The 18,645-nt window shown below is 34.4% G+C and overlaps 2 protein-coding genes across 4 annotated transcripts; one reads left to right on the forward strand and one right to left on the reverse strand.

Moving 5' to 3' along the window:
* Nucleotides 1–7,101: 7,101 nt before the first annotated feature.
* CenB1A (Centaurin beta 1A) lies at nucleotides 7,102–11,819 on the reverse strand. The gene is made up of 12 exons (XM_018549223.1): nucleotides 11,767–11,819; nucleotides 11,489–11,546; nucleotides 11,177–11,235; nucleotides 10,652–10,825; nucleotides 9,912–10,556; nucleotides 9,615–9,788; nucleotides 9,416–9,522; nucleotides 9,155–9,338; nucleotides 8,127–9,060; nucleotides 7,883–7,982; nucleotides 7,677–7,797; nucleotides 7,102–7,548 (listed from the first exon to the last, which is right to left on the reverse strand). Exons 1-12 carry the CDS (start codon nucleotides 11,817–11,819, stop codon nucleotides 7,380–7,382), a joined length of 2,778 nt encoding a protein of 925 aa, XP_018404725.1. The 3' UTR covers nucleotides 7,102–7,379.
* An 890-nt stretch (nucleotides 11,820–12,709) lies between these two features.
* Nucleotides 12,710–15,112, forward strand: LOC108781344 (thioredoxin domain-containing protein 12). Of its 3 annotated transcripts, none has more exons than XM_018549283.1 (3): nucleotides 12,710–13,092; nucleotides 14,199–14,457; nucleotides 14,899–15,112. In XM_018549283.1, the coding sequence occupies exons 1-2, from the start codon at nucleotides 12,821–12,823 to the stop codon at nucleotides 14,440–14,442; spliced, it is 516 nt and encodes a 171-aa protein (XP_018404785.1). In that variant the 5' UTR covers nucleotides 12,710–12,820; the 3' UTR covers nucleotides 14,443–14,457; nucleotides 14,899–15,112. The 3 variants fall into 3 exon arrangements, with proteins under 3 accessions (XP_018404785.1, XP_018404787.1, XP_018404786.1); XM_018549285.1 differs by having other exon boundaries at nucleotides 14,939–15,112; XM_018549284.1 differs by lacking the exon at nucleotides 14,899–15,112 and adding an exon at nucleotides 14,564–14,593.
* The last annotated feature ends 3,533 nt before the right edge of the window (nucleotides 15,113–18,645 follow it).

The following is an 18,645-nucleotide window of genomic DNA, read 5'->3' on the forward strand; positions in this document are numbered from 1 at the left end:
ATCCATGGCACTAACTATCGTTGTAACAAAATTTACGCGTATTTACCCTGCAGCCAGAGTCAAAAGCCGCAGCGCCTTCCCGACTAACAATATGGTAAGAGCGATGACAACGTCGTGTCTGCAGCTAGCACATCGACGACGATTACGACAGTCATCTTAAAGACCGTCTCTCGACGAAGAGGGACAGTCGTAACGTGTCTTCTTCCTGCACAGATCCTAAAGTTGTCGACGTGTATCGTCTTCGTATCATTAGAATTCTCAACAGATTTTCTTTTAACGTTTTTCTTAGTTTCTTTTGAACGCGCACTGGAAAAATATTATCTGTTTCGCGTTTCTCTCTCTCTCTCTAGTTCTCTACTATTTTCGGATGTTATAGCGTCGAAGGACAGTGATTGCAAAGAATCAATGTCAATCGGAAAAGGTATTCGATCTTTAAATAACAATTTTATCTTTTAATTTATTTCGCTAAATTCATTTTGTGACTACAAGTTTATATTGCGCTGAAATAAAATATCTAATATCATGCATAAATTATCAAAAATTGAATCTATCGTCGTTACAACTGCAATTACAACGAACTAAATACATGCGCGGTCGATAGTCGTGATATGGTTGTATCGATATCTAACGAGTAATTATATTTAATTTTATATCATCATTTTAAGATAACTTTTGGTCTCTGTTTCGTAAAACGTGACAAGTTGCCGCGCACTAGCCGCAATAACCTGCGCGTGCAATCTAGCAGAAGGAACTTTATATAGAGGTTCTTTTATATCTATTCAACGCGTATAGAATTTCGCTCGTCTCTCAATATGAAATTTTTCAGCGCCCGCGCCGGTACAGGCAATCGGAGCAACAACGCTCGAAAACGAGATGCACGAGTTAGTCTAAATTCGTTACGATGAATCACAACGTGCGAGTCGAAGCCGCACGGCATCGTAACATGCGTACAAGGACGCGTCTAGACGCACAAATTGTCCGTGGCACGGCAGACGGTTGTCACTACCCGACTACCGACGTCGTCGACGCCACCGACCGACGCCGCGACGACGCCGCCAGCGTCGCAAAGTACTCTCTTTTCCAGCATCCATCGTTTGTTCTTGTCGAATTACGGCGTCCCGTCTTGTCGAATTATGACGGCGAAACCGCAGGCGAAACCTTGCCAGAGTTTTCATCGCCTCTGCACTGGCAGGGTGAAAAACGGTGTGCGATGACATGCGCGTCTCTCCCTCTCACATTCAGCATTCAAGCTCCCCGCGACGAATTTTCCTCTCGTTATCACTCGCTAACAAATATTAAGTTTCACGAGAGTATGACCGAGAAGCTTTTACCAATTACGCTACATCCGCGCGCATTACGCATGCATACATATATGTACGGATTCTTTCGCGATAAACTGACGGAGGCCGAATAATTGGATTAACCAGCTGACTCGATTGTTACTTTTTGTCAATTAAAAATAATATCATGTTAAATTATTAAATTAAGACGTCTATTGCAGGAATATGCTCACATGCATGTATGGGTTGTATAGGCGCGGTATTTATCTGCGGGTATTTATTATAGAATAATGTAGTAGATCATTTTTTCCATTGTGTGTCACACTTCCCTTTATTAATAATAATAAATAAATTGCTTTATTTCAGAAATTATTTTGCAACAGATCGTTTAAAAGATATAAATTTGTCTGATTGGCAAACTTCTCTCCCCTCGATCCTCCTCCTCCTCCTCCTCCTCCTCTCCCTTCGTGGCGATTAGCGCAGGTATCTCGCGCTACACAGTACAAAGATATAAATAATATCCGCTTTAACACGAGCCACTTCTATCAAACATAAATCGCCTAAATGAACGTGGAATTTGTTTATCGTGCTCGTTTAATCATGACCGCGAGCATGAGAAGACAGCAAACATCAATGAATTGTATGTCGTTAATAGGGTACCAATAACATCGAATTATCATTTTATTTTTCCCATGGACGAACTAGAACTTCATACAACTTGCTTTGACACGTGTTGACGTTCTATATCGACATGAGTATCTATTCTTATGACTAATATGCGATGTGTGTGAGAGCCAAGTTTAAGATTTTACACTTACAAGTTTAGAAATTCGATTTTTACTTTTAATATATTTTCCTTTTTATATCGTGATTGTGTGGACATTTTTGTCTTTTATATAAATATTTTGACAGCGGTGCTTTGCGATGCTTTTGTGCCAGGTCTGTTTTTTGTTCCTGCATTGTCTGAACTATTACACGTTGATGCAATAAGTTGAAGTGAAACAAATATACGTTTATTTCATTTTAACTTATTGCACCGTGTGCACTATACTAGTTCAGACAGTGCAGGAACAAAAAACAGACCCACACCTTTGACTATAGTCAAAGACCCACACTATGTCTATTTGTAAAAATGCGACGTTGCCACGATCTAATTTCTGTTATGTACTACGTGATACGTAGAATTTCTTTAATTCTTTTCTTAAACTAATTTATTTCATCATGCTTTAATATTGCAAGTGTATAAAATACATTGTTTTTTTATTCTTAGATTTTACATAACAATATATGATATATTGATTTAGAGTTATGTTTGAGTCTGTCGTTGATCTCGCATGGTTGGGGTATAAACCACCTTAATAAAGCGAGTAAACACACATCTGCTGTCCACCGCGTACTCATCGCCCTCCATGATCATTAATATTATTTTAGTAGAAATAATGAGTCGTTTTAGAATCCAATAAAGATCAATTTTGCATAGACAGAAAACGGAATATTATTAACGAAAAAATAATTTCGTCAACTTTCCGTCGCAGTGCCTATATTATTAAAATTTTATCTCGAAAAATATGGAAAATACGAAAAAATATTTCAAACAAAAATATTGTAATTAGAGGGGGACATAATAAGAGATTGGTTGACTCTATTATTTGGGCCTCTTATCTATCTTCCTTTCTAATAAAATTTACCAAAACGCAAGCTGTCAGTATAAACACACTCATCGCGTACCACACAGGCTTTATATCTCCTCGCATTTTCGTAGATATCTGCAGCGTATGACGTTATCGCAAAAAGATGAGTGGGAAGAATTAATATCGGCTTTGCTATCGCAACAGATAACAGATCAATGGCGCTGAAAAGTAAACACTGAACTTGCATATGTATGCATCAGAATTGATACTAAAAGAGGCGTCAATAAACAACTACTTTGTATCGAGTGACGATTTATGTGCAACCAATGAACGCACATCGCTTCTTCTTATCTCACTCCCATCGTATATATATATATATGTAAGTCATAAATGCTTTTTAACTTTTTATCAATGCAAATACGAGCAATCTATCCATTTGGTATTTTCAAAAAAAAAGTGAGCCTGCTGAAATCTTTTCTTTTACTTATTTTATTACGTGAACAATATGTGAATTCTCAAAAGATGTGAAATTTAAACTTATAGGCCGACATCACATGCGATGCTTATTTTTCTGCTGGATTAAACTCTTGCCATACTGACTGCAGTGCCGCAGTACCGCAACCAATATGATGGCAAGAATCTAATCTAGCCAACAATCCAGTAAGAAAACGAACATCATATGCCACCAGCTTTAATTGTGATAATGCAGAGAGAGAGAGAGAGAGAGGGAGGAAGAGGAGAAAAGAAACAATTTATATATATATGTATATAATTTTCAATAGGGTGTGTGTATAATATACAAAGCACATTGAAAATTTTCCAATACTATACATGCGCAATAGATACAAATGTACACGATTTATGTCGATGCATCGCGCTCCTTTATCACAAAGAAAACTAAAAGTGATATTCATAGTCCATTATTCTTATTTCAAGATTGTTTTAAGATGCTAATGTGTGTGTGACCTCTGATTAGTTTGTGACATCTTAAGATCTAAGGTACTTCAAACGATCTTAATATATAAGAATCGACTATGAGTACATACATCTATTGACAGCTTAAAGGAAGAATATTTGATTTTATTTGATATAATAGTGTATATAAAGTATACGAACGTATGCCGATAACTGTAATAATTACTGTAACAATGGAACACTCAATCGATGCACATTAAAAATTTTGTTAAACAACTAAAATACACAATGAGAGAGAGAGAGAGAGAGAGAGATAAGTTTTTTATTCTTCTTTCCTGTACAGCCTATATTTATTACATCAACCAACATTTTTTATTAAAACTTTATTACAGAGAGATAAAGAAATTATAGAAACATAAATATATGAAACAACGATTAAAACAACAAAATAATGCGTATGTGTGTGTAACTATATCTATTATAAAATGTTATTTAAATTGAAATAAAAGATAAGGATATGTTGAAATAATAGATATATGTATATACCTAATTATTTCATTAAATATTTTTCCACATCTATGTGAATTTGTCTCTTTCCAAAATAATTAGATAAAGAAAAATCATCAAAATTATTAGGAAAATACATTTCGACTAATAACGCAAAAAAATTCCATTCAAATATCACGTACTGCAGATAACAATTTAAAAAAACAAGTTGAAAAAACAAATTGAAGGAAACTCTTACGTTTACACATTAGGCTCTTCTATCTATAAATATCGAGGATTTATGTTTTGAAAATTGTTTATACTTTCGAATAAACAGTTTATGTTTAAAAGGTTTATTTTTTCTTGTTGCTGACATATTTATCGATGACTTCTCAATCGAATGTAAATACATTCTTTCGAATAAACGCGAGTTCTGTTTAACGATGCATTTTTTATGCTTTGTCAAAAACATGCTTAGTCTGTAGATCGAATAACGAGTTAGTATCAGATTATGCAGAAGTGGACGTTGGAATAATTAATAACAGCTAATAATACCTAAGCGTGTAAAGTGTGTCTCCCATGTGTGAAAAGAACGTGATAGAATGTATATTATAGACACAAAGTCCGTATAAAACGGTAGCTTTTTATATTATATAGTAATTTAAATGTTGCATACACACGCGATTAAATATTGTACATCGCAAAAAATTATACCACTCATGTTATCTATATTTATTATTTTTATTTACATGTGTATGTACATTGCATACATGCAAATATAGAAAATGTGATCGTAATTTCTTGAAAATTCTTTTGTTGTTTCATTAATTTCATACAATTTATATTAGAATAGAAATGCTGGATTAAATTTCAAACCAACATAGTAGCAACATAGAAATTGAAAACTCTACGTGTTGTTGAATAAAATTTGATTGATTCTTAAAACACTTTTCATTAGCTAAAAATTGTTCGATAGATTACATACATATCTACACAGGCAAATCTTAAATAATAAAAAATTAATAATTCGTCATATTTAATATAATATTTGAATCAATTAATAGATATAGATTATGTCGCTCACATTTTTACTTTTTAGATAGCCTAGAATAATACATACGTACTTTTCACAATGTGAACATTATAAAAAGTACAAGTACTTTGTAAATACAAAATGCAAATATATATGTTAGACGTATGTCAATATTATTTCGAGTGTATTAAAAAAATATATATATTTATATGTATATATATATATAGTCTATACATTTGTGTATTGCAAATTTTTCAAGTAAAGAATCACTGTAATTTTATGAAACTGCGTAAAAATTGACATTAATATAAAGAATTGCGCGTTAATGCCATATATCTTTGTCAAAAGTAAAAACATACATATAGTATACGAGGGTCGTCTGAAAAGTTTTGAACCTAACATAGAAACAAGTATTACTACTTTAATTGATTGGCTCGAGTTTTTTCATGCATCAAATCGATAACAATGTTGGAATCACTTTTATAATAAAGCTTCATATCAATGATAAATGATAACAAAATTGTATATATTTATATCGGTCGTTAATAATATTTCTAAATTATTTTCTTCATCAAAATTCACGCTTATATCCCTAATATAACGTTTAACATAGAATAGAGTGACAGCTAAAACACATAAACTAATGATTTCGTCTTCTGCATGTACATACATGTTTTAATTCCATTTAACTATTACGAAAAAAATGATATAAGTTTTCAGGCTGATGTTATAGTGATTTAATAATATAGTGTAACAATAATTGATTCTATAAGAAATGTTGTATTATATATAGTTACTCGTTTATATATATATATAAACACAGTAAAAAAAAAATATATATATATAAACACAGTAAAATATACGTATGTATATTATACAAAACATTTATAGCAAATCATACACACACACACGTGCGCACGCACAATGTACGTACAAATAACTTTATATCATTCAGGCTTTCAACAAATTCGAGATATATGTGCACGCGTGTATGCGTATGTATGTGTACATACATTCTATTAAAATTTAGTTGGTTACTTAATTCCGTGGTTTACTCCACTTCCACATGGTCGTACTGTTCATTTTTATTATACACAAATAAAATTTAACTATTTCTTGGAAAGTATTTAAAATTAATCAGATCCTAACTTCGCGTTGCCAAAAGTTTTCATTACACAAATGAAAAGTTTTGTCAACAGAGGCTATATTTTTCTTTTTTATGCAACAAAAATAGATGAATATTTGAAAGCTGTTATTATCAATCAATCTATATATCACTGTATTGTGTATGTATAACAAATTACATTATACAATATTTATAACAAAACAATTTGTTATATCGATGTCATGCTACTCTCTAAAGATATGTGTGATCTGTAACTACAATAAAATCAGTTTAACCGCATATAATCATAGCACTGATATACTTACAAAGTGTATGTATAAAAAAATCTACCTTAAGATTACATTCCTCGCCAGATTTGAATATACATATATAAAATTTATGATATAATAGTGAAACTTTCAATACAATATGAATTAAGCAAATCCTTTCAAATGTTTTTACACTATATATATAAATGGTTTATAAATAATATTTATCTATATATAATGTTTGTTTTATCTTTGCTTGCTAAATATTAGAAAAAGCTTAAGTGATATCTCGTAATTTTACCAAAGCACCAAATCGTTAAAAAGAATTTTTTTCATTATACAGCCTAGTGGATTATAAAATTCTATATGTGTATATGTCGTCATAAATCATTAATAAAAGGTGACCAATTGTACAATGATGATATACATGGCAAGAATGTAAGTGGACTCTACTTTGGATATTACATAGTTTAGTTTTTAAAACAAATAGAAACAATTGATACTTGATAATTTTTCGTGTTTAAAACGCTAACTTTTACTTACATTAATGCGACCGATACTTTGCAACAATTTGAAAGGCAACGCGGGCGCTTTTGTATTTATAATTCATGATGTATAAAATATGATTTATCTATACATTTATGTAAAAATTTGTGAATCTTATTCAGACATATGTGATAAATTCGTGGTTTCATTTCGACGTTGCAATCGCTCGGGATGTGAGCAAGCCAACTGACTGAAGTCACGAACGACGTCATTGAATGTTTCATCACCGGTGACGCCTATTTCAGAATCTTTCATTTCTTCATTTAGGAGACCAAGTCGTAATCTGTCATAAACACGACGATGTAATATTTTAATATACATATGTACATAAAGTATATTATATATTTTTATGTATATTATATATATATATATATATATATAACATACATACATAAACTTTTGCAGACTTACAAAGTAACAATATCAGCGTTTGCTTCTTTTACAGCAATTGACAAAGGTTTAATTCCACTTTCATCTTCAATATGTTGATCAGCACGATGTTTAAGAAGTAGGCATACTTGGGCAGTATGTCCTGTATATAATTGTAAAAATGTATAAAATGTTAATATATATTCTTCGTCCACCCCGAAAAATATACAGACAATATTATTATGTACCTAATTCTGTTGCTAAATGCAACGGCGTTTTTCCCTCGGCGTCCTGACAATTGATTCGTGCACCATTTAAAAGGAGATACTCACATGACATAACGGAACCCTGCATACAAGAAAATACATGATTATTATTACATTTTTACATTCTGAAGCTTGCAGAAATAGGTAATGTAAGAAATGTATGAAATGTAATTGACGAAAATGAAAAGTTATACACTGCGTGTTTTATATAAAAGGTCATACATACACTTATTATCGCTTGATGTAGAGCAGTGCGACTTTTATCATTAACATTGGACCATAACTTGTCAGCACCGGCTGCTAATGCTGCACACATTACTGGTAAATTATGCGCCGCTGCAGCTTTGTAAAGCAACATCTCAGGATGTAGATTTTCTATATCTTCTTCATCGGTAAATTCTTCATCCTCGCCAGCCGTTGAATCTTGATCAGAACTTAGTTCTAAATTGTTATCGATAGCAGGTTTTGGTACATCGCAACCAAACATTAAGACAGCTGATTGTATTTTTTCGTTATATTGCTTCTCTAATCTAAGATCTTTATTTCCTGAAACATCTTTATTATCGTCCTTGACTTTATTATTGGTATGTTTATTGAGACTGTCGTCCGACTCGACGACTGCAAACAACGTATCAATATTCACTGTGTTCAATGTATTCATTTTCAGTTCGCTTTCCGTCGAACTAAGCTCTTTTGCAAGCAGCCCGACACTCGTAACTTCTCCACGAATTGCACTTGTACTCTTAACACATTTATTAGCTTCATTCAAATCGTTCTGTGAACGATTTAAGATCTTTCCGTAAAGAGTAGAATTGTTTTTCAAATCCATACTAGCACTATCATCCGAGCTTACGGAATTTCGTTCCATTTTCTTTGCTTTGCCAACGGAATTCAAACTATCGATTGACGTGTGTTTGCTTTCGTCCGAACTTGTTGAAGGATAATTTTCTTTGACAGGTAATAACGTCAACATTTTACTGGCATTACTATTATCAATCTTATCGCAACTGCGTGGTCTACGACGCAGTTTACGCACACTCCATTTTCGAAATCGCATTTGCTCGCGACTAGCATGATGCCCAGGTGGTATTACATCAGTCAGAGGTTTTACAAATTTACGATCTACATATTTGAATTTTATCCAAGCTTCTCGAACGTTACTAGAGAAAAAAGGATGTAAACATTTTTTGTAAGATTTTCTTTTATTGCCATTAAACGGGAGATAGTTGATCAACTTAACATGACATTATATACCCATTGCATTTTGGTGTAGCTTTAGTAATGTCGGAAGATACAGGTAGAGCTTCGTATATGCTATTTACTACAGAATTGCCCAATTCTGCCATCACTTTAAGTATTTCTGGTTCCCAATCATCCAATGTTAAGGATCGAACTTTACTATAATGTACCCCAAGACTTCTATGTACACCAGAACATTCTAGATAAACGTGAAAAATATTAAGTACATTAAGTTACGAATATAGCAATACATACATTTCGTCGAGTAAAGCTTACCTATGCAAAGTGTAATGCCTAGATTGATGCTAGCCCATCGTGGGTTAACATCGCCGCAATCGCAGCAAACCCCGTTACCCGAGATCTTTAATAACTGTTCCCACACTCTGAAATTTTAAGGAATGATAATTTCTGATAAAATATACTCGCGCTTCTTCAACACGAATTAACGGATGTCATAAAAAGCATCAACAGTTACCTTGATTTTAGTCTAGTCAATGGTCTCGCTGGACTATCACGTGATTGTAATTCAAGTGAATTAATATTAGCAACTACACTCATGCCTCTCTGAATAGCAGCACCAATAGCTTGCTGCAATGCAGTTACCCACGCCAAATACGATTCTTCGCTGTCTGCTTGCAACATATGACTCCTGCAAAATAGAAATTTATCTAATATAATTTTTTATACACACACCACACTTATAAAAAGTTTAATTTTGACTTTAATCAAGTAGGTATTAATTGCTGCACAAATTGGAAACGCCTCTACTTACTTTGTCGGACTTAAAACTTCAAAACAATTTCTTCTATCGCAATCAACTACAGGTTTGACAGTGCATAATCGCAAATCTTCTTCCATAATTGTGTAGCCTTCGTCACCTGTTCTCTTTCGGTATACCAATTGATGATCCTTCAAACAGAACCATCTTCTGTTCCAAGTTTTAAAAGCATTGCTAGTCCTTTTAAATAAATAGCCTTCCATCTTGGAATTGCCCGGTACCCGAGAGGGAATCAAATCTCGATTGTTAACATAAATATGACGATTTTCCATTTCTTTTTCGAGTTTATTCGAATCACCTCTCATTTTAACTAAATTTTCATCGAGATCTTTGAGGAAAGGATCTAAATCTTGAGCAAGATCGCTACCTTGATGATAATAAGTAATACATGCATGCATGTAGCTTAATAATGTGCCTAATATCTCGTGCCGCTTGTGCGCTTGCAGCATCGTCAATGCGTGAATATAATCTAAAGCGGTGTGTCGAAAACACGATCGGGTAGCCGACAGGATGTTTGATGCTTCTTCGTATTCCATAGGCCGAGATTTCGGTATTTGAGAATTCCTATTCAATGTAATATCAAGATCACTGGAAATTCTTTCAAAGTAATGCCGAGTCTCTTTTGCTCTCTTGATATCGCTAGAAAAAGATTGCCATACAACTTTTATAGAATTTTGTAAGACTAGTCAATTTGAAAATCTGTGTGTGTGCACGCGCGCGCGCGTAAAATTTACCTTTTAATAAAATTATTAAGATCCTTCATCACAGTTCTAGAAGCTTGATCTAATAAAATAGTATGATACTTGTTCATCTCTTGTAAAGCATGTATAAGCTTATTTAAGAATGCCATTATTTCTGGATCATCGCTGAAGTACAAAGATAATTCCCACAGGCTATTGGCAAATTGGCTTTAGGAAAACATATATATTATATAGTTATGTGACAAGTATATATACAGATGTTAAAAATATGGATATATGTATAAATGTTGAAAATGATAGAAATTTTGGTTTATATTTTATTTAATGTATATATAATTTGTTAGCAATTTTGTCCTTAATTATTATTAATTTCTCTTATTATTAAATAATATACATTATTCATCTGTTCTTGATTATATGAGATTCTATTATGTATTCCTTTGCATTTTCATAATACTGTTCATAATTAATTTTCGCATAGTATTTTTACAAAACAATAACAATTAATCAACAAGATGAAAAAAGTAATGTGCATATTGATATACCTATAAAACTTACTTTTGCTGTCCAACAAAGGCTTTTCCAGTATCGATAGTCAGACTGCAATTTTTTAATACCTGAACAAAAGATTATACAGTTAGGATACATTTTTTTAGATTTGTCTGTTATACATGTGTACACATTATAACATGATAATTATATGTAAAAATTGCTCTTGTTGTTATCATTATCATTAAATTGTCTATTTGCATTTTATTTAATCATTATGTATTATATTAAGTGTAATCATTTTCAGATAATACAAAAGTGAAATTAATAATGTACATACATATCTGTTTAAATAAGACATTTGATAATATTATTGTATACCTTGTCCAACTTTTGTTCCAGCAGATCCACATTCTTTTCCACCTCTTCGATGCATAATCTGTAAAGTTTACATTTCACACAACACTTAATTATTTAGTGTAAAATGTTATAAATCTTAAGCAAAGAATGTATCAAGCTTATTCTTAAACTAGGTACTTAGATACCTAGAAACGATTGGATAGTAGTAGGTACAAGAGAAAATCATAGAGAGATACAATTAATAAGTGTCATCTCTTTGTATGAAACAAATTAATTATTTAATTGAGAAGAGATCTTACCGAAACTTGGGAGTATCTCGTAAGCATTCCTCAAACTCAATTAAAGGCTTCATTTTGTACTGTTGACTTTTCAAGATCTTGGAATGCAGCTTCGTCCGGTACGTATATCGTGATCTCGAAATAATGCAATGCACGCGATATTTTCCATGAAACGATAAATTGGTTAGCAGTCCATAACAATCCAGTGTACGACTGATCAATTCAGATCAAGTGATAAGAAAAAAACACAATAAGAGAAGAGCGTTTGTTCTGTCAAATCTTTCGTTTAACCTGTGCTAACCTACAAGAAGCTACAATCTACTCATACAGTAAAGCAGAGTTGGTGCAGCCCTGCGAATCATGGACGTAAGAAACACGTAAGAAAATAGAACGACCGGCACGCGCGCAGCACATTTGTCACTTATATGTATACATACGTATGCAAAAGAAAACATAAAAACGGGGGGAATACCAAGGCACCAACGCAACAAGGCTGGAGAGTGGTGGAGAGGCCTCACATCAGCTGATATATCAGTTGCTTTCCATTTACACACGAGTGAAACTAGAGAGTACGAAATAATCTCAGATTAATGACGTCACTATTTGTTTACTTTGGTAAAAAGTTATTTACATGACAACACAAGTTTATAATCTCACTTTTAAAGTGAGTTTACGAGTCTCAGTAAAGCACATACACGATGGTCTCGATCTCGTGCAGATTTATAGGTAAAAACTCAGTTGAGAATGCTTTCCAGAATGCAAAAGGTACGCGCATTCAACTTAATTGTGACGTCACAAATGAGAATGATCTGAGAATCGGCGTAAAGCAGCGCTAGTGAGCGCTAGTTGACACTGATAATTATTTACAGTGTGTAATCATCAGTTACCTACGAATGTCGCCGATAGATGGCATTCGTATGCAGACCGAAGAACGAACCGTTATGAACGAAACGCGTTCAAGTTTACGTTGTTTTAAATGTTTCAAACTTCCATCAAACCACACGTTAGATTGACATGTAAAATCTGCAACGTTGAATCGTCGCAAGTTACCTGAGGAACATTCACGACAATTGGAATGCGTTACGCGAAATGTCTCGGTTCTCTGAACGTTACTGCCTTGGTCTATTATTATTACATATTCGGGAATGTAATCACCGCCGCCGACGACGATTCCAACCGCAACTTTGAACGCATGTACAAATGGAGAAATTTACAAGAAGGCTTTCAAGAGGCGAAAACGTGTAGGAAACCGATATTTCTGCTAATTCACAAACTGGGCTGTCCGACTTGCGAGAAATTGAAGCCCAAATTCACCAACTCGATCAGAATCCTCAATCTTAGCCAGCAGTAAATACTATATATATATACTTAATATATGCGGAACATTACTAATTATTTCCCTATTTTCCTTACTTTGCAGAATTTACTTAAATTTGTAAATGCGATTCATACGGTCCTATAATAATTATATTATATTTTAATAATTACACACACATGTACAAGATAATATATTGATACATGTACATACAAAGAGAGTATAAAATGCATAACGCACGTATGTATCATACGTATGATGGTTGCGATAAATTCAATTCAGCACGCACATTAGCGCAAATCATACATTCTCGATAATCTCCAATTGTATAAGCGAAATAAATGTCTTTTTACGAGTTAAGATAGTACACTCGTCAATTGAAAACAGTCAGAATTTCTTGAAATTGAAACTGCATTACATTGTATATTTTAAATACAGGTATATTTTAAAAGGTGCACACACGCCTTTGTGCAATTAATGTGAGGTTGACAGTTTCAATATTAACAATAAGATATAAGCAATTAAAAACTATACCTTTATATGCGTTGCTTATACAAAGTTTGTGAAAATGTATTTATTTTCATATTAGGGCCTAAACTAAACTAGTAGTGATATAAAAAGAAAAAAATCGCGAGATGGAGAAATATGTAAGAAATGGATATTGTGAAAAAATATCATAATTTTTTACCATTTAGTTTGGGAAATAGAGCCGTGGAAATAATGCAAAATTTGTTAACTTATCATATAAATGAAAGGGAGTTTACTTGACTATATATGTATAAGCGCAATAAGCTGCGTTAGCTCTGCGTCTATTTGTATTCATTTTTTTTCGCTTGTGGACGCAGGCGTACTTAACGAAAAAGTTTTTCTCAGATGGAAATGGGAGTATCGTCGCTGATAGGACTTGATTAATTTTTGAATGATATTATATCACGAGGGTGTATTATTAAACTTTCTTAAACTTAACAAATACAATAATCGAGCGATAAATATAGGAACAGCGCACATATGAAAGACAACAAAACGCGTAAAGATTAGAAGGATACTATGTATATTATATATAATATATATATATATATATATATATATATATATAGTATAAAATGAAATTCGTGTTGTATACATTTTTTCGACGCAGCTTTGTTATGGTGGGTGTGAAGAAAGATGAGATTCCCGTTCAAGACGAAGCAAAATTTCAACCGGATGGAACCTACGTTCCAAGGATCCTCTTCTTCACTCCAGATGGCGAATTTATGAAAGATATTTATAACCATCATCCAAAAGCTGATGATAAATATAAATATTTCTACAATAGTACAAGTCAAATAATAGATAGTATGATTTTGGCATTGGAACGTTGTTCCGAAGAACGATACTCTTGATAAAACGGAAAAGAAGTAAGTAACAATCTGACTTTGCTACTGTCATTGCAGTGATAGTTGAATGTAGCTAAAATAAATATAACTTTTGTTATAAAAAATATAACTCTTTCTTAAATCATAGATGACATATTAAAATCGATAAAGAATGTTTTATCAATACAAATAAAATTAATTAAATTATATTATAATAAAAACAGAAGAAAGAAGAGAGAGAATAAAAGTAAAATGAGCTGCGATAGATATAGGTATAATAGTATCAATATAAATAAATATTAATTATTTTCCATTACTCTCTCGTTCAATCTTTATGTAAACACTTTTTCTAAACAAAGATTATTACAAAAGAAGGTAAAGTAGTGTATTATATATGTGACAGAATAGATGAATAAAAAAAAAAACGCAGTTTAATAGGTTTTCTCTTTCTTTCTATCTATATATCCATTCTATCTTTCACAGCCCACAGCGCGCGCACGTAACAAAGCTCTCTTGTACCCAGCATTCGAGTCTGCGCCTGTACGTCATCAGATTCAGAGGACTGCATCCAGAGTATACGGTAGCCTATAGCGAGATCGCAGAGGTAGGCATGACGGCGCTTGCGTTTGCAACAGTTGCCAGAAGGTAAAACGGCTTCGCATTGGTCGACGAGATCGTAACTACACAACCCCTCGTAACCACGCCTACCTCTTCCTTATAATACATGATTATTAAGTAGTTACATATTGTATTTTAAATCACAGTATATTACTTTCCGAATAAAATATTTTTTTATAGAAAAGTTAGAAAGAGCTATTATTGTTGTGGTAAAATCGGTGTATACCTATAATGTACATACATCAAAAGTACTAATTAAAAAAAGAAATTGTACATATCAATTTTATTATATTTACGTTCTTACAAAAGGAATTGTGACTCTTTTCATCAGTATCAAATGTTTCTTATGGCATTATTGTTTCGTCGAATAGTATATCTTTCTAATACTTATCTTAATTTTTTATGAAAATTGTGCTTTCTTCTCACAAGTGCAAAATGCTAAAGTCTCAACATGCTTACTTTTGAATATATTATTAATGCGCACGTGTGTGACAAGAAATAAGTTACTGACCGATAATCCTCTCTGCTAATAAATATAAAATTTGCTAATACAAGTCTGATTTAGCAGTAGAACAAACTATATACGTACTTACAAGAGAGCTAGAGTCTTTGTTATTTATATGAAAGAGACGGAAACGAAAACAAAACAAATTGCCTAAAACTTTAAATAGAAAAAAAGAAGAGTAAAATACTTAAAGTAGCTCTAGAGAGAGAGAGAGAGAGAGATGGTGGCTGGCGATTTCGCAGGACAAGTGGAGCTTACGCACACGTTATATATGGATCTCTTCGCGGACGGTCCTGTATTTGAAGGGTTGCGGATAATATATAGCCCGTTTCGGCGGAGAGTGCTTTTTGGCTTTGACCGTTTCACATCCGGTGGCAGAGCGACCACGGCCGATCGGCCACCTCCGGCCCTATGTCGGGCTGCTATCGCGCGTCGTATATAATATCGAAGCGCGGATCCGAGCGTGCGCGCGTCCACACCCGCACATCACCTATACCTCTACGCGCGTCCGTCACTTTTTTTTTTTCCCCCCCTAGAACTCCAACCACCATCCTCGCATACCGGCGGATACGAGGGCGGCTTTAAAAAATGAGCCAGGACATTATTTCTGCTCACCCCCTTCTGCACAGACTGACCGGTCCAGTCCCTTCCTCCCCTCCCGCGACGTCGTTTCCGCCGGTGCTGCATCAGCGAATGTGCAAAAATGAAAAGAGAGAGACGGAAGAGTAGGGTAGGTAGATCGGCGACGAGAGATTGAGATAGGAGAAGAAGCACTCTCTCTCTCCCTCCCTCCACCTCCTGTCCGTTTCGGTATGCGCTCGGTGCGAATATCGCGGCGGGAGAGCCATACGGAGCCATTTTCAATTCAATCTGTTAAAAGCACGTCAAAAAGTCATAGGTACGGTATTTCACCAGTGCTGCGTGGGGTAGATCGCGACGAGATCGCGCGAGCTTCATCGCGATCCGACAGCGGCCTGAATACAGACGCGCGCCAATAGCATATATGGATGATGCAGTATTCGCTGATATCGTCCTAGGATTAACCAGCATCGTTTGAGATATATATTTTCGAATCTCTATAACGTTGGACAAATTAAGCGCACACATACAAATGTCTGAGTGAATTTTTAAGTAAGAATAGAATTGTTTAATTAATCTTTTGCATTAAAATTGAGCGATTGAAGTGATATATATATCTCTCTATCTATCGTATATCTATAATCGAGCAAACAGGTTACATATAGAGGTATAACTGCAGCGTTACGTGGCGGCAAGCGAGCGGTATACGCTGGCAATATAAGAGGGAGAACCTCTTGAGATCGAAGCGTCCGTACTTGTTACCTGCGCGCTCTCTTCCATATACGCGCGAGTACACGAGGCTGCTTTTACGTGCGGCGACTACACCATAATCTAATCTAGCTCCGATCGCGCGCGGCTGTTATTCGATCAACCGTCAGTCAGGGATGAATTGGACGTTTGCAAACATCGTAATTCGATATCGTCGCGATTTCGATCTCGATCGTGCTATTTATCCAAGGGTGCGCGTAGGCGAACAATATTCCGTCTGAATATAACTGATCGACTTGATGTAGATAAGTCTGATACTTTTGGAAACATTATTCGAGAGTATATTCTCCGAGTACGAAGAATTCGAGTTCGTGGGAAAAAGATTTTACAACGAAACGTATTGTATAGTTTTTATAAACTGTGTGCGACTCGTATGAGAGCTATATATACATATACTATAATGTGAAATTATATGTATAGATATATATTGATTGAATTGCAATTACGCAGTTTTCTTGAAATCGGTTTGACCAGGAGCTTAATTGAATTTCTACATATATAGCCTGCGCGCGAGGAAAGAGAAAAACTTTTGACGGACAACGTATGTGTTTTCATTCACTTTATTATTTCCCTATAATTTTCTGTTTCGGATTTCAGTTTCGCGGGACGAAAAGTACATGCATGATACTTTATGAACGGGCATGTATCGGCGAACCTATTGGTTTATTGATTTTCCCATCGGCATGTACATGCGTTCACTTTGAGTGGCCGAGAGAGTCGAAAAAAGGTGGTCCGTTATAGGTGTATAAATTGTATACATATATACGAACTCTCTCCCATTCTTTTTGTTTTATTATTGCTCAAATTTGCCGTTAAAAAATCATCCCGTCATCGAAAAAAGTCATTTCCTGTCGCGATTGTATTTACGCTTCCTCGTATTGTATACCTATCTATACATGCGATATATGACACTCTCGATGATGCTCGCAGCAGACGTATTCAATTCCATCGATTGCTAAATTACAATGTGGATAATTTGACCGAGTGGAAATTGCGGGGGTTGCGCGTGACGCGTTATTACGTTACGATTTGTGCGACAAGTACCTACAATTATAATATATTTAACCATGACAATAATTCAGCGAACCATCCGTAAAAAGGGCGTATGGAAAATATGAAATATATGTATATGTATTTGGTAAGGTGATGGGCAATTGTGTTTTTCACACTTTTCAGATTTATTTCAGAAAGAAAACCGACTCGTTTTTAAGTCCCTCCCTCCGTCTCGTCATTGTATTATACATATACGTCCTTGTACAAGGAACGCGATCTCGTGAATTTATATACAATCGTAATTTGGAGTATTTATTCGAGCTAGCTGTTGGCACGATTGTTACTTGTATAATACTTTTCGAGCGAAAGGCAGAAGGCTCGGGGAAACGTGAGCAACTTTTGTACACACGTCTACATTACGTATAGATATATCACGCGTGTTAGGGCTAGATAGGGTGAGGGTAAGTAGGTAGGAGGGTAGGTATAGAAACGTAGCGAGATACGGGATTCAAATCATAATGCGCACAATGCTTTTATTCTATTCTCATTGCGGGGTAAATAACATCTGTACATTAGATCACTATAAAATCGGCCGCCATTGGTGAAACGACAATGGGGCTCTGCTCTCTCCTTCTCCCACCTCCCTTCTCTATTCAAATCTCATTGTACAATATGATTCAAAGAGAAGACTCGTCGCGGTGTTGGTTGCGGTTTATAGACCGTATCCAACGAAAGAGATCGAATGGGAGAGGGGGGGGGGGGGGGGG

Source organism: Cyphomyrmex costatus, unplaced genomic scaffold, assembly GCF_001594065.2.
Source record: "Cyphomyrmex costatus isolate MS0001 unplaced genomic scaffold, Ccosl1.0 scaffold8, whole genome shotgun sequence".
Lineage (NCBI taxonomy): Eukaryota > Metazoa > Arthropoda > Insecta > Hymenoptera > Formicidae > Cyphomyrmex > Cyphomyrmex costatus.